Source organism: Varanus komodoensis, unplaced genomic scaffold (genome assembly GCF_004798865.1).
Source record: "Varanus komodoensis strain SLA01 unplaced genomic scaffold, ASM479886v1 scaffold52, whole genome shotgun sequence".
Classification (NCBI taxonomy): Eukaryota; Metazoa; Chordata; class Lepidosauria; order Squamata; family Varanidae; genus Varanus; species Varanus komodoensis.
The window spans coordinates 218922-233579 of NW_025336114.1; the positions used below are offsets into that span (position 1 = coordinate 218922).

General features: G+C 41.9%; 1 protein-coding gene across 1 annotated transcript; it reads left to right on the top strand.

Annotated features, from left to right (window-relative positions):
• Nucleotides 1-1541: 1541 nt before the first annotated feature.
• On the top strand, nucleotides 1542-7396 carry RAB5IF (RAB5 interacting factor). The gene is made up of 4 exons (XM_044447589.1): nucleotides 1542-1773; nucleotides 3210-3313; nucleotides 4481-4610; nucleotides 5659-7396. The coding sequence occupies exons 1-4, from the start codon at nucleotides 1633-1635 to the stop codon at nucleotides 5698-5700; spliced, it is 417 nt and encodes a 138-aa protein (XP_044303524.1). The 5' UTR covers nucleotides 1542-1632; the 3' UTR covers nucleotides 5701-7396.
• Nucleotides 7397-14658: the final 7262 nt, after the last annotated feature.

Here is a 14658-nt window from a genome sequence, read left to right on the forward strand (position 1 = left end):
ACTAATCTGCAGCAATGTACCTGTATGATGATGCTGATTCAAAACCTGTTTGTAAGATTCATCCTTTATATTTTGGGTGGATGATTTAGAAGTGTATACCAAACTAAGTGTATACCAAACTAAGCCAATATATGACAAGTTTAAAACTGCTCAGTGCCTTTGAAGGACAGAATTCTGGAGACAGCAAAATCTGAGGCCTGTTTGGTCCCAGGTAAAGTCCTTATTTTTCTGGGGTGTATATGTCAAATAACATTCTAATCTTGCTGGCTTGCTTGATGCTGTCAGAATCCCAGAATCTCAATTTGAGAAGAGGGAATAAAACTCGGGTTCGTGGGAAAGATCAAGCGTCCAGACCATCTGAGGCTTTATTGTATTTACCCCAAGGTTCCTGTGGTACTCATGATAATGCATGCATTACCGGGCAGGCAGAGGTGAACTCTGCTGCAAAGCTTCAACACATTGCAGGGTATTTTATAGGTACACAGGTACAGGGTAATCGATGAGATTACAATACAGGGCAAATGAGATTACAGGGCAAATGCAGAGATTACAATAAGATTCTGAGGTCATCACATACAGAACAGATAAAGGAATGTCAGTCAATCATACAGTAACAATGAGATTACAATATTTCTAATTGCCTGTATTGACACTTTAGTTCAGTAGCTTGAACCCATCTCCAGGCCTGCTTAGGCATATAAATTCAAGCCACTGAAACTATGCATGAACTCAAGACTCTTATCTACTCTAGACATTCTGGCCAGGACACATGGAGCCTCTGGGCTATCAAAAGATACTTCCTTGTAAACTGAATTCCAACAATGTCTATTTAATCATTGTGAAGGTATACAATGTAAATTTGGACTACATGGCCTGTGTACTGTAGCTTACAGCTAAAGGTGAGAGAAAGGAGCAGCAGATGAAGGCCATTTGAAACAGTGATTTAGCTTGGTTTGAGAAGTACAGAATTTAATCCCACAATGCAAAAAGCACACAGAAGTAATGTTTTTCAGACAGGATTTATCCAAATTTTCCCAACAATGCTTATCATAATCACCATCATCATCATGGCTTTTAGCTTATTCTATTAGTTTGTATTCAAATGTTAATTGCTTTTCTTTCTCTTTCTTTGCAAATTGCCCTGGGAATATAGGAAGGTGTCTTATGCTAAGCATCTAGTCCAGTATTGTCAACACTGACTGGCAGCTGCTCTTCAGGGTTTCAGGCAGGAGTTTTCCCAACTCTATCTGGAGGTCTAATGTGTTATGATAGTCCGAAACTTATTTAAGTTTTCCCTTTAATTTTGAAATGTAGGCAGATCTCCATCCGCTGCCCGTGTTGCGCGGAGCGGACCCCATGCGGACATCCATCGCACGCTGCTTATCACCGCTGATGGGGCTCGTTGGCTGCTATGTGCTTGTCCCGCCACTAGTGTGCGCTGCGGAGAAAAGCAACGCCGTTTTGGTCGGCCCTCTTCACGCCCCGTAGCGCGCTTCGCTCACGTGCCTAGAGCCGAGCGGCTAGAGGCGATGTCATTGGTCGGGCCGCAGGGCTGGTGCTCACGTGGGTGTGCGGGTGTCTTCCCGGCCGTGACCGCGGGGCGCGCTGAGCTTGGGCCTGGTTGGGGGGACGATGAGCGGCGGCCGGCGGAAGGAAGAGCCGACGTCGCACTCGCACTCGCAGCAGCACCTGGTGGCCAACGGCGGGGGCGGAGTGTTGCGGGGCTCGCTCTGGAGTAAAGCTTTGCGGAGCGACACCGCCTGGGAGGACAAGGTGAGGCCTAGGCCTGTACTGCACTTCTCGGGCCGGGTGAGGGTTGGTTCGGCCCTGTGCCGACAGGCTGTGGGAGCTGCAGTGCAAGGCTCATGGTCGAAAAAAGGTAGAGGAGGGCAATTGGGTTCAGGAATTAAAAACTCGCAAGCAGAAAGATTAAAGGTGGGGAGAGGAAGGCACTCGCTCCAAGGGGATCAGATGCAACAGAGATAATTAGTGCTTCTGCGCGTGTTTTCCTGTAAATGCCCCTGGACAGCAGGGTGGTGAGGCAGATGACCTCCCAGAAAGTCGGGGTTCCAGCTCTTTAAGCCTTCCTCTTAACACCGGTTGTGGCTGTAGGATGGTTTGGCCAGAGTGTCAGGGATGGAGGGCCGAGCAAAACATCTGTAGTTTAAAGTGCTTTATAATGTCAGAGTCCTGCAATACATCCATGAAGTTATCTGGGCAATTGTGCTAGTTCTAATCCCACACATTTGCAGGGTGCCAAGTTGAGGAAAGGTGGGCTAGATTGTAAACAAAATAAAGGCAGGATGGAGGGCTTCTGCCAGTTAGAAAGTAGAATATGGGAAGAGGTTATAGACATGCAAACTGGGCTAATGTAAGTGCTATGATTTAGGGTTGTATCTGGGTCTGTCACTATGGTGGCTGGAAAGAAGAAGCAAGCAATAGTTGAGACCATTTTTAAACAAATGTATAATCTAGCCATTATCTAGATGAATGACCATCCTCAGAACACATGGGTTCTTTGATACGAAGATCTCTAGCAAACTGTATTGTGGTTACTGAGCTTTGATAAATTAATAAAATGTTTGGGAGTTATAAAAGAAGGATGCACTGCACCAGATTGTGTTGAACTGCTATACTGAGTGGCACCAACAGTGATATATATGCTGATCAAAATATATGATCTCTGTTCCTTCCTCTAAAAGCAGGATGCCTTAGCTAAGATTTGGCCATTGATCTGCCTATTAATCCTCTGTGACAGTTGTCTTTCTAGCTGTATAGTTTTTATGACCAGATGTACTTTTTAAAAAATGCAACTTTGAACAAAAGCAATTGATTGTCCTCAAGGCAATCACAAACTAGTGGAACCACTTATTCTGAGCCAGTCACCTACTTCACAGGGTTGTTGTGAAGCCATAGTATTGGCATATCATATACGTATTCACACATAGTATATGTACATGCTAGCTGTCCCTTAGGAACTTGAGAAATATTTCCAATTAAGATTACAGTAGTTATGCCTTGATCCCTTTTTCTTTTTTCTGTTACTTACATTGAAGACTTTCTCTGAAATACTTGCATAAGTTTTTGAACAAAGTATTTGATGTATCTTCAGAGCCAGACTTCTTTTTATCACTTGAAGTATATTTCCAGTTACATTGCATATAAACAATGTAGTTCATATGAATTTTTGTTTTGTTGCTTCTCTGTAGGATGAATTTCTAGATGTCATTTACTGGTTCCGGCAGATCATTGCTGTTATTTTGGGAGTGATCTGGGGCATTGTTCCATTGAAGGGATTTGTAGGCATAATAATGTAAGTTGTTACTACTTCCTGCTTTTTGGTTAAAGATTGAAAAAATGGTGTAGGTTGAAGCTGAAACAGTTGAAGGACATACAAAGGCCATCCATACACATCTAATCTGAAACTAATTTTAATATATCTTGCTTTATAAGTTGCTGTGAATTGGTAACTCCCAATGGATGGGAAAAGTAGAGAGAATGGTTTATTGCTTTTCATGGAGACAAACAAAAGGAATAAAAATAAGCCACATACACTAAAAATTCTAGAGAGGAATACAAATTTTCTGTGCAAAAATAGTGACTGTAATGCTTTATGTGCAGTGCATGCACCTTAGAACAACTCTGTCACTGAGATGTTTAAAAATAGTTGCCTAGGAACTTGAAATGTTTCAGTTTTATGTGCAGCTGATACTTAAAATGGTACTTCTGGTTTCTTCCTGAGCTTAACTAAGTAGTGACAGTTGATGCTTTTAAAACCTTGAAATGGCTCCTCGATTCCCAGTTGTTATTCATTTCTATCTGCTATCTTCTGTTTTGTTAACAGAATTTTAAAGTGTGTTAACTGTTTCGATGTAAGTTGCCTTGAGTGTGCCTGATTGAGGCATAAAGGCAAACTACAAATGTTTTTATAAAATAAGTACCTTTTGGCAGCTTGTGGGTGAAAATAGAATCTGTGCAACTAAATGTCTGGTTCTTGAAAGTCTTCTAGGAGTTAGCTTAATTTTTGTTCATAATGGCATTGGCAGCAGGGCAAGGCAGGAGGACCCTCCCACCAGTCAGAAGCCTGCTTTGTTGCAAGACTCCAGTGGGTTACCTAAAGAAAGAAATCACAGGAAAGCTTTTTGATGGACTGCAGGTCAATATTTGAAAGAAAAATAATGTCCTGTCAGTCTGAGTATTGTGTACACATGGGCAGATCTGCCATGAAGAAAGATAAGGGGATCCATTTTGTTAGGAGGTCTGGGTTGGCAAAATATGAAAAGCTGATCTGATGTATGGCTTCATTTCATCATGACATTGTCCTGTAAACACACCATTAAAATGAACAGAAGCTGCACAAGAGCACAGTAACATTCCTTAAGGATTCAAAAGCAAACTCACTGGTAGATTATGGCAGGTATATTTGATGTGTTTACAATGTAAATTGAATGATGATTTCAGTACATTTTCCCCTTTGCAGATTCTGTATCATAAATGCTGCGGTCCTGTACCTCTATTTCAGTGGCTTTCAGCAAATAGACGAAGAGGAGTATGGTGGAACATGGGAACTAACAAAAGAAGGGTTCATGACATCTTTTGCATTGTTTTTGGTAATCTCTGCTATTTATTTGTAGACTAATAGCACTATGCATGCAATAAAATGAGGCAGGTATCACCTCAATAAACCTAAAAGAAAAACATAGAAAGAAAGGAAACTAAGTAAGGACAGGTGCAAAAGATATATGTGTCATAAGACTGAAGAAAATGAGATTAGTAGATACAGTTTCCCCAACTAAAGATTTAAAAGGTAAATAGATAGATTTTTAGAAAAGAGATGCCTGAGCAGACTTCTACTTGTGCAGGGAGGATTTCCTTTCCTCTGTAAACCAGTGAAGTCAGTTCTGGACATTCCCAAAGCCCTCTGGATTGGGGAACACAAACTTCTGCCAGCAGACACTGTTGAGTTTGAAGACAAATACTATTGTATACTAGGTACACCTTGAGTATCTAATAATAGTGAAGCCTATCCTGAAGGAGTGGTGTATGTTCAAATGTTCCCTACCAAAAAATCCCAAACCCATCATTTCAGTGTAAATAGAAAATGGCCTAGTCTCGGGCATCATTTTCTAAAGGCATGGAACTTTGTTTTACAGAAAACACTATAAATGCCTCCTTTGATATGTAGTCCACAGCACTACAAGTCAAGAATTATTTTGCCTCCTAACACTAGTGAATGTACCTAGCTCAAATACTGGTGGTAAGAGGAGACAAACTGGAAGCTTTTCGAATGTAATTGAAGTAGAACTTTCATCCACATGATTGCAGAACTTCTGGATGAGCAACAAAGAACTTAATTACAGTGTTTACCTTTTTATATATAAAACAGAGAGTTCCCAGACAGTTTCATCTCTGCCACAGTCCAAATTGTGTTGCAGAAGCATAAAGCAAATGATAGAGGAATAGCCCTCCACATTCTTGCCATTGCTGCAAACAATGAGGTTTCTAAGAAAGCCTGCTTTCTTGCTATGGATTGGAGTAGTGCTTTATTTATAAAGAGTAAAGCAAAACATTTCACTTCTGGGGTTTGGTGAATGATGCAGACATAACAACCCAAAACATTATGTTGTCTGCTGATGTCTTGTTTGTGTTTTCCTTCAGGTTGTCTGGATAATCTTCTACACTGCCATCCATTATGATTGACAGAGTCAGCCAACTCACTTGTCTTAAGAGATTGAAGAACACTTTAAGGAACAGGTTTTGGACTGGAGGATGATTAGAATAAGCCAGCTTTTGTACCCATGGTCCAAGGAAATGAGATAAGCCTCATGGCTTTTGAGAAGAGAAGTTGAGTCTGTTTTGATTATTTTTTAAAATATTGCTTTTCCAGAACTTAAAAAAAAGCCATCAGTGTTTTGCAAACAGTACAAGACTGTTCAACCTTGCAGCCCTCTCTGTGACTTTATCCAGCACAGCAATGACAAATCTCAGTATCCTGAAAGGGTGTTCTTATTGATTTGTGCCCATTACATTGTCCTATCTGAATGAGATCTATTCAAATTGTGAATTGTCTTCCATTCATTAGACATACAGTTTTAAAACAGTAGCCATCATGAGGCTTCTGTCAGGACAAATGCTATAGAATATATTATAAAGAACAGATTTTGATGGTTGTCTCAGCTTGTTTTAAGAAAATTAAAGATCTGATGTAATTGATTGTATTAAGTATTAATGTCTTTAACTGATTCATTGAGGGTTTCTTAAATTTTGGCTACTTGGCAATATTAGAAGAATAATCTACAGATTGCTTCCTAAAATTTGGGATTTTAATTTCAGAATGAGTAGTGCTGGGCTTATTTGGCTTGATTGTCAGACGTTCACTATGGTTAAGGAACATCTTAATGGTTCAATTAGCCAACTAATTCAGTTCTCAGAGCCTACCTCAGAATTCAGTGGTCTAAATGCACAAAATAATCCAAGACATATTTCAGAACTCAGTTATTTTGGAACCTTTATAGACTTTTGAAATTCAAACACAACAGTTAAGGCAGCTAATGTCTTGTACATGAAGCTAATGCTTTCAGGTTAGACTGACCTGCAGTTTTAGTTCTCAACTTTGTGATGATTAAATAACATCATCAAAGATAATAATGACATTGACTGTATACTAGTTTAGGGTACTTACAATTCTTGACTGTAGATACTGTCTAAATCCATTTTTAAATACATGCATTACTATCTGTATGGGTATCTGTAGGAAGTAGCCTGTCCTTAGAATTGGATCTACATGTACTATTCTTAATCTGAGGCTACAATCCTAGACATGCCTACCTGAGAACAGGTCCTGTTGAATCCCACAGGATTTCTCATAGATGTGCATAGGATTGCACCCGAAGTTGGGCAGGAAAGGGAGATTTGCACTAAAACTGCCTTATGGTGAGAAACTGACTTGAGTCTTAACACACTGTGGATGAATTCCTAATTCTTCTTGCTCTTCTGTTAAGCTGAAGTTTTTTTTCATATTTGACTCCATGAGGTACTTTTCAGTATTGTACAATATCATCTTGACTTTCCTTCTCTTACTACTAAGTCCTAACGTCAGAGATTCTGCTGAAAGAGTGTCAAGGGAGAAGTTCTGTAGGTGCTGAGGGCCATAGCTGGCATTGCTCTTGCATTCTTTTCCAATTTACTGAATCTGCCCTTCTGGTGTGTGGATTGTCCTTCATATTCCCCATATAAATTGGAATAGACAATTTTTCCTAAGCAACTTGGCATCTGCAGGGTTTAAGTTGCATTTCCTAATCAGCATCTGATTTCATTTACTTTAAGCTTCAGCCACCCACCAAATAAAATAAATCATTTTATACCTGAAGATCTCTAATAAATGTCATATCAAGAAGCTGGTATGGTGCTTTTTCATTTGTACTGGCATTCCTTATTTATGACCGTGGTATCCAAACTTTGTGATTGACTTGTCCCTTAATATTTACTGAATAACTTTGCAATCAAAAAGAATGGCTAGAATTAGCAATTGTTTAAGAGACCTTGCTAGTACTAATTTGTGACATCGTTTTTCCAAGGCCAAGAAAGTATAATCCTATTGTGCCTTATACTCGCAGTAGTAGATACCTCTGGAAGGTATTGGCTTGGATCCTAAGGTCCATGAGTGACATTCTGCTCGCAGAAGATTCCTGATTCCTTCTATGTCCCCACAGGGATCACTCAGAAGTGTTCAGGGACCTTCTAGAAAAGTGATGGGGGCTTGAATTGAAAACTTGGTGAAAATGTTGCACCCCAACCCCATACTTGAGCAGAAATGTCGCTAGGTCCAAGTCACTGCTTCCTCTGGCAAGTGTAGTTCTTAATTTGAGCTGAGACTGATCTCTGGTGTGAGTAAAGCATGTGAGGAATGCCTTCTCCTAACACTAAGTTTAGGCAGCTATGTGGCATATGAAGCCCAAAGCATCTGGAGGGCACCAAACTGAGGAAGACTGCAATATGCAGAAGCAGCGTCTTGCTCATAAGATCAATGCTGAATAAGCACAAGAACTGTGCTTTGTAAGATTCTGTTGCTATGGTTATCATTGTGACTTTGTGTTACTCAACTTCCAAAGTAGGGAGTTGGACAATATGTAACTTGCACAGAATATTAATGTACACAAATCTTCATTAATAAATGTACTATTCCCAGTACTTTTTAAAAAAGCCTGTCAGCTGATACCTTCTGAGTCAAAAAGTGATGATGACCTAAAATGACTTCCTTAGCTATATGATTCATTTGACTTACAGTGACTCATCTTTGTTAGTGTGTACCTGATACTAAAGTACAGTGTGGTCTTTTACAGCAATGGGACAAGAGAACAAAAAACTATATGCATTACATGAGTTTGTCCACTGTTGCGCTATGAATTTGCAGTCTCTTTTAGAGTGGTTGCCCTTGTAAAAACATTTCCTTATGCCTATCTCCCATAATGCAATGTAGAATGCCGATTCAATGGCAATGCATGTGTACTTGCTCTGCCTATGTCAGAGGTCCCTGGACTGCTATAGTGCTGGCTTGCAAGTGACCCAAGTTTTTTTCTGTTTGCATTTTGAAATGTGCTGCAGTAGGAACTACACTGAAAATATAATGCAAATTAGACTTCTGATCTATCTTTGAATCTAAGGGCAAATACGTAAGAAAAAATGCAACACAGGCTGATCAAAAATCAAGCTCCAGTCATTGAGTTAAGCACCAAACTGTTATGCAACAGCTTTTATAAAGGAGTAACCCTCCCATATAAATGAGAGAAGCTTCATCACTATCCCAATAAATAACTGAACCAGAAGGTACATGCTAACAGTTACTGTTCCACATATACCCCACCCCTACACAACCTGAGAGTTTACCCATAGTTTCAGAAGCAGCTTGCATGCATCAGAAAGGAAAAATCTCTAGTTTGCATATTTGACTTGGTATCCAGTTAAAATGGCTTACTGGTCTCCCTTGAAGCATATAAAATCTAACTTGATTGATGGTGTGAAAGAAAGTAGTTTTTGCTGTGGTCCCTAATCTCTTTCAGGGGAATCTGTTAGTGCATGCAATGTCTTGAAAACACTTTCGCTATGTGTAATGCTATTGACTTTATTTCATGTTCTTAGACTTTAAGGCTTTATGGTTAGGAAACAGGTGTTTGGCACTGGAAACTCGCTCTTCTCTGGTTCTTAGAGCCAGGGTCAAGTAACGTCACACACAGGATCAGCCCGGACTGTGAAGATGGCTGTCAATAGCCAGTATGTAGTCTTCCGACACTGATTTTTATGTGTTGATAACATGGGAGAACATGATCCTTGATGTCCCTGATGATGCTCATTTCAAATAAATGCCTGCTTGTACGAAAGAGGATAAGAACCCAGTGCAGCAGCTGTCCTGGAAGTGCTCTGAATGGCACTCATAAAGCTGTCTACACTATGGCATGGTTTGCTGAACAAGCTGGGATCTGCTTGCAGACCAGCAAAGAAGCTGCAGTGTGTTTCACCAACATTTGTTTCCCCACTTCCATCCCCTCTCCTTTGGGGATTCTTTGAATACTTGGCTGCTATCCTGAACATCTTTGAGGTGGTACCTGAGGATTGGCATGGCTTTATCCCATTACTAGTTCTCTTACCACTGGCAAGCTGCAGAAATGGGGCCCTATGCATGTGAATGGGCTTTCTGTGCTTACTCATGCACATATATTACGTATGCTGAACCTGTTCACATGCCAGTCTAATGTAAAGGGCATGCAAAGGACCTCTACTTTGAGTAGAGCCATCTCAGGGTACCCTCCACAGGCAGTCTAGCCTGTGGTTTATAGTTCTTTTCTATAGCTGTTCTTGGAGCATTGTGCTATGAGACAGATCTACAAGGTGCAAATCTGGCTCTCTGAGGTGTTTGTGTACACTAGAGCATTACTGACCATTACCAGAAGCCCTGGAAAGAGGGAACCTGTCATGGGTTTTTCAGACACAGAAGAAATCTAGAAAATGCCTGGGTTGTGGCTTCATTCAGAAGATTTAGCATTCAAAACTGTAAAGATATGTTTTTAACTTGGTGGTGAATTATTTTGGAACTGCAGAGCTCCTGGCTAAGCCAAGATTTGTGCTTCTGTTTTCTACAGAAACACTGTGGTCCTTGTGAGCTTTTAAAGTCTCTCTCCAGTATCGGAAGACCTTGGTTTCTGAACTGATAATTTTAAGAGCTGTGCTCTACCCCTTGGCACATGAATGTATAAACATCACAGAAGAATCTTCTGGAAAGTTCATCCATCTGTTTGTTATCTGCAGCAGCAACGTCCTCTGATACTATAGCCTAATAGTGTCCAATCTGAGGGCAGGTCTTGACCACAGGGACCTGGGTTTGTTTCTCATCTAAAGAAACACAGGTTCCGTTTTAAGGATTCTTAAAATAAGAAGTAGTGAAAGCTGAAGCTAAAGGGAGGGTATGCTAACATTGTGTGGGGGAGAGAGAGAGATAGGGAGAGTTGGCTGAAGCCTATTATCTGGCTTTATCCTGTAGCTCACAAAGGAATGACAGGGTTGAGATATGCTCGGTTCTGTCTTACCATGAGATCCTTAATTTAAGAATTTTGAGTATCTGTCTGTCAAAGCAGCCTCACAGCAATTCGCTATGGGACAATTTAAGACTTGAGTTCGCAACTTTAGGAAGTGAGTCAAGTTCCCTGATTATGAAAAGTTCGGAAGATACTAAGTTAGAAAGTAGCCGGTTAAATAAATGCATGGTACTTGTGAAGAACCCCCCACCCCCACAAACCTGTACATGTGCATACACCTGTGAAATCGGATTCTTTGCTAAGTAGTTGAGAATATGCATCCTTTGCCATCTTGTTAACAGTAAACAATAGTGGAGTGAAGTGCTGGGTTGGGGTGTTGACCGAAGGGACAGTTCATTGTTAAAGCAGGTCACAGTTACATATTGGAGTCCCTTTTTTACTATTTTTCTGATGTGTATCTGTCAAACCAGTTGAAGGAGTACTACTTCAAGGTGGGGCATAGGCCTTATTAATCAACTTGTGCAGATTATTTATTTATTTATTTATTTTTTCGATTTATATCCTGCCTTTTTCCTACAAAGGGCTCAAGGCAGCTTACATCATTCTCCTCCTCCATCTTATCCCCACAACAACCCTGTGAGGTAGGAGGGGCTGAGAGTCTGTGACTGGCCCAAAGTCACCCAGTTGGCTCCATGGCTGAGCGGGGACTCGAACCCAGATCTCCTGAGTCCCAGTCCCATGCTGTTAACCACTACACCACACTGGCTCAGTTCATAATTTAACATTTTAGTAGTTTAGGCCTTAGGAGAAAATGCCCCTAATTTATTGCAACGAGATAACTTCTGTACCAACATAAGACCTTGAATTGTATAGAGGCAAATGCAGTGTGCTCCTTTCTTGGAGGAAACGGACTTGGACTAAACTTGGCACATCTTGTTTATATAGATCAAATGCTTAAGTACCTCCTGACTCTGCACTCAGCTTTGTAGGCTCTGTATTGAATTTTTAAAAATATATAAGGTTCTCTTATTACATGTGGATAATACTGCGGTGGAAGCTAGTTCAGAACAAAACAATAATCTGGTGTATTGTCAGGATGCAACAGTGCCAGAAAGAGCCATATAATGACAGAGGTGAAATTAGGGAGCAATAAGAGCCAGCAGAAAAGGAAAATAACACTTGGAAATAAGTTTTGAAATAATACTGCTTCTTCATGAACCAATTGTTCTGGATTTTATAATAATCCTCAGATAGTTGTTTATTCAATTATTTCATTTTTATACCACCCAATAGCCAAAGCTCTTTGGGTGGCTGACCAAAGTTAAAAAACAAACCAAAAATCACATAAATCAACAAAACCACAGCAATTGCAGTTAAATCCACATAGAAGCATAGCAGCAGTACAGAGGAATGTAATGTAAAGTTAAAATGGTGAGAAAATAAAAAGGTGTTCACCTGGCACTGAAAAGAACACAAAGTAGGCACCAGGTGTACCTCTTGGATTGAGCTCCTTTCACAGCAGGGGTGCCACAACCAAAAAGGCCCTCCTCCTAGTAGCAACCCACCTCACTTCCTTTGGAAGGAGCTCCTGGAAAAGGACCCCCAGAAATGACCTCGGGGTCTGGTAGATACATATGGTATGAAGCTTATTCCTTCAGATAACCTGGCCCCAAGCTGTTTAGGGCTTCAAATGTTAGTACTAGCAACTTGATTTGGGCCTGGACTTCAACTGGCAGCCAGGTGTAACCTTGCTGAGTTCGTACTTATGTAACTCCAAAAAATGCACACACAATCAGTTCAGCTAATTATTGTTTGTAGTTGCCTCCTCCTGCCTCAGTCACCATGGTTGGTATATTGTGTTCTATTGGGTGCACACAATTCCATCAACTAGAGACAATCAGGTCATTTGGAGCAGAAGCATTTCAAACATGCTAGACATCTTTCCCTTGAACATATATTTGTCTTGGTTTCCTTTGGAAGGAGAAACGACTAGGGGATTAAAGCATTTCTGAAATATTTAAGTTTATTTACAAATAAGGTGAGCATCAGCAGAACAATACTCCAGCAGCTGTAAAATGGCTCCCATGGAGAATGGCCATCTAGTTCTGCATCTTACTAGTGTTCAATTTGGGGGCCAGAAGCCACAGCTCAAATCCCCCACTTCCAAATGACCACTCAGAGTGTGGCAGATGATGACTGCAGAACAGAGCTTCATTTTATCCCCACAGTTAATGATTGTGCTACAGAGTGAGCTTAAAATGCAAAACTGCATGTGCTCAGAGTCCTACATGATCTTGAGTAGTGGTAGCCACACTTCAGCTTTGTGAGGTCTACATTTTTCCCCTAAGAACCCCAGAATCCACCAACTGGATTTTAGTGCAAAAGACATATGCTTACTATAATTTTTAAAAATATATCAATTTTCAAGAATATTTTTGAGTATCAGAACTGAACAACATTTATGCCTCAATCTATTTTGGTTACCCTCCCACATACACACTGTCACAAATGGATTAAGCCAAACTTTAGGTGAGAGAAGAAAAATATGGCTCTGATCAATGACTGATTTACAAGGTCTAAGAAAGCCAGTTGTCAAGGTCTTAAGGAGTAATTTATAGCTTGAGTTTATCTGGACTGTCAGACCCAAGAATGCCCAGATTTTGATTATGGGTAGCTAGGAGAATTGCCACTTGAGGATCAGGAGTTTTGACATCACTCCATGAGTGGGGGAATAAAGTAGGAGGGACAAAGCTTTTCTCTTCAGCTAGCTTTTGCAATTTGAAAAATGAAGCATAAAGTCATCGAAACCGCTAGATGGCTTGAGATCATAGAAGGGGGAAAGGAGAAAACGCAGTCCTCTTGTGGTATCCCATAGGGAAGAAAAAAAGGGGGGGGGCAACAACCCGTACTGAATCCAATACAGCTGGGTGGGTTGTTCACACAATAACACAGTTAACCCTTACTGTTAGGGTTGGTTAACATGATGTGGGAATTTTGCTGCTGCTGCTTTTAAACAGCTGTCAATGTCTTGCTGGTGTACTGCAAGTTCTCCAGAGAAAAACCCATGCATCCACATGCACCTTCTGTCTACCTCTGATCTAGATTCCCACAGGGTCTTTCTATTTTCTTCTTTAAGGAAAATGCTTTAAGGTTTTACACCTGGCAGGGGTTAGGTTAGGGTGATGGGATCATAAAAGCTTCATCCGAAAGCATCCTATATGTGCAACAAGTACAATTTAAAAAGATTCTTCTCTTCCTTTTGGACCTGAATCAAACAGTCAATCAGGAGCGGCTGGAGTTTTACATGGCTTCCAGAATGTTTGGATCTCCTTCCCATGTGAGCCCATGAGCCCGGCACAGAAAAGTTGGAGAGCTCTGGCTATTGGGCGGCATAAACATGAAATAAATGTCAGCCAGTCACTATGACATGCCAGCAATTCCTTGCTTGGTGACTGGTTGCATCCGCACAGATGCTTCTGTGATGTATTTTTGACTTGAGGCATGTGCAAGGCCAGCTCCAGGTTTTCGGGGGGTGCGTGGGTGGGGCACAGAGCCCAGCAGCTCAGGAGTTGGCACTGGCCCCCTTCGAGGCTTTGGGCCTCAGCGGGAGCTGGATTATGCTGAGCTGAACCTTCGCATTTGGAGAAAGCGCTGAGAGAAACCGTTGTCCTGAGCCTTTGGTTAACTCCTCCTCTCCTCTTGTCCCAGGGAAGAAGAGCCTGCAGAGGCGATCATTCCAACCACACGCCTTTGAGTGCGTGAGATCCCTTGCCAGGCCGGAGATGCGAACTGCGAGGCAGGTTCGCGCCCCTGCGGGCCCCAGCCCGCGGGAGGAAGGGCGGTCCCTGGGCTCCGGGCTCCGCCCCCGCGGCGCTCCATCGGCCAGACCCGCCGCCCCTCCTCCTCCTCCGGACACCTGCTCCGCTCGCCCTCGCCTGCCTCCTGCCGGCGCTCTCCGTTCAGTCACTTCCGGAGCAGGAGCCGCGGCTGAGCCTGCCAGCCTGCGCGCCTGGCTGGTCGGGGAGGCGCGAGCGGGATGGCGGCGGCGGCGGCGACGGCCGGAGCGGCCACCCCGGCTGCAGGGGCTGCCGAGAAGGAGGCGAGCCAGCAGAGCAGCCTGGGCGCCTAC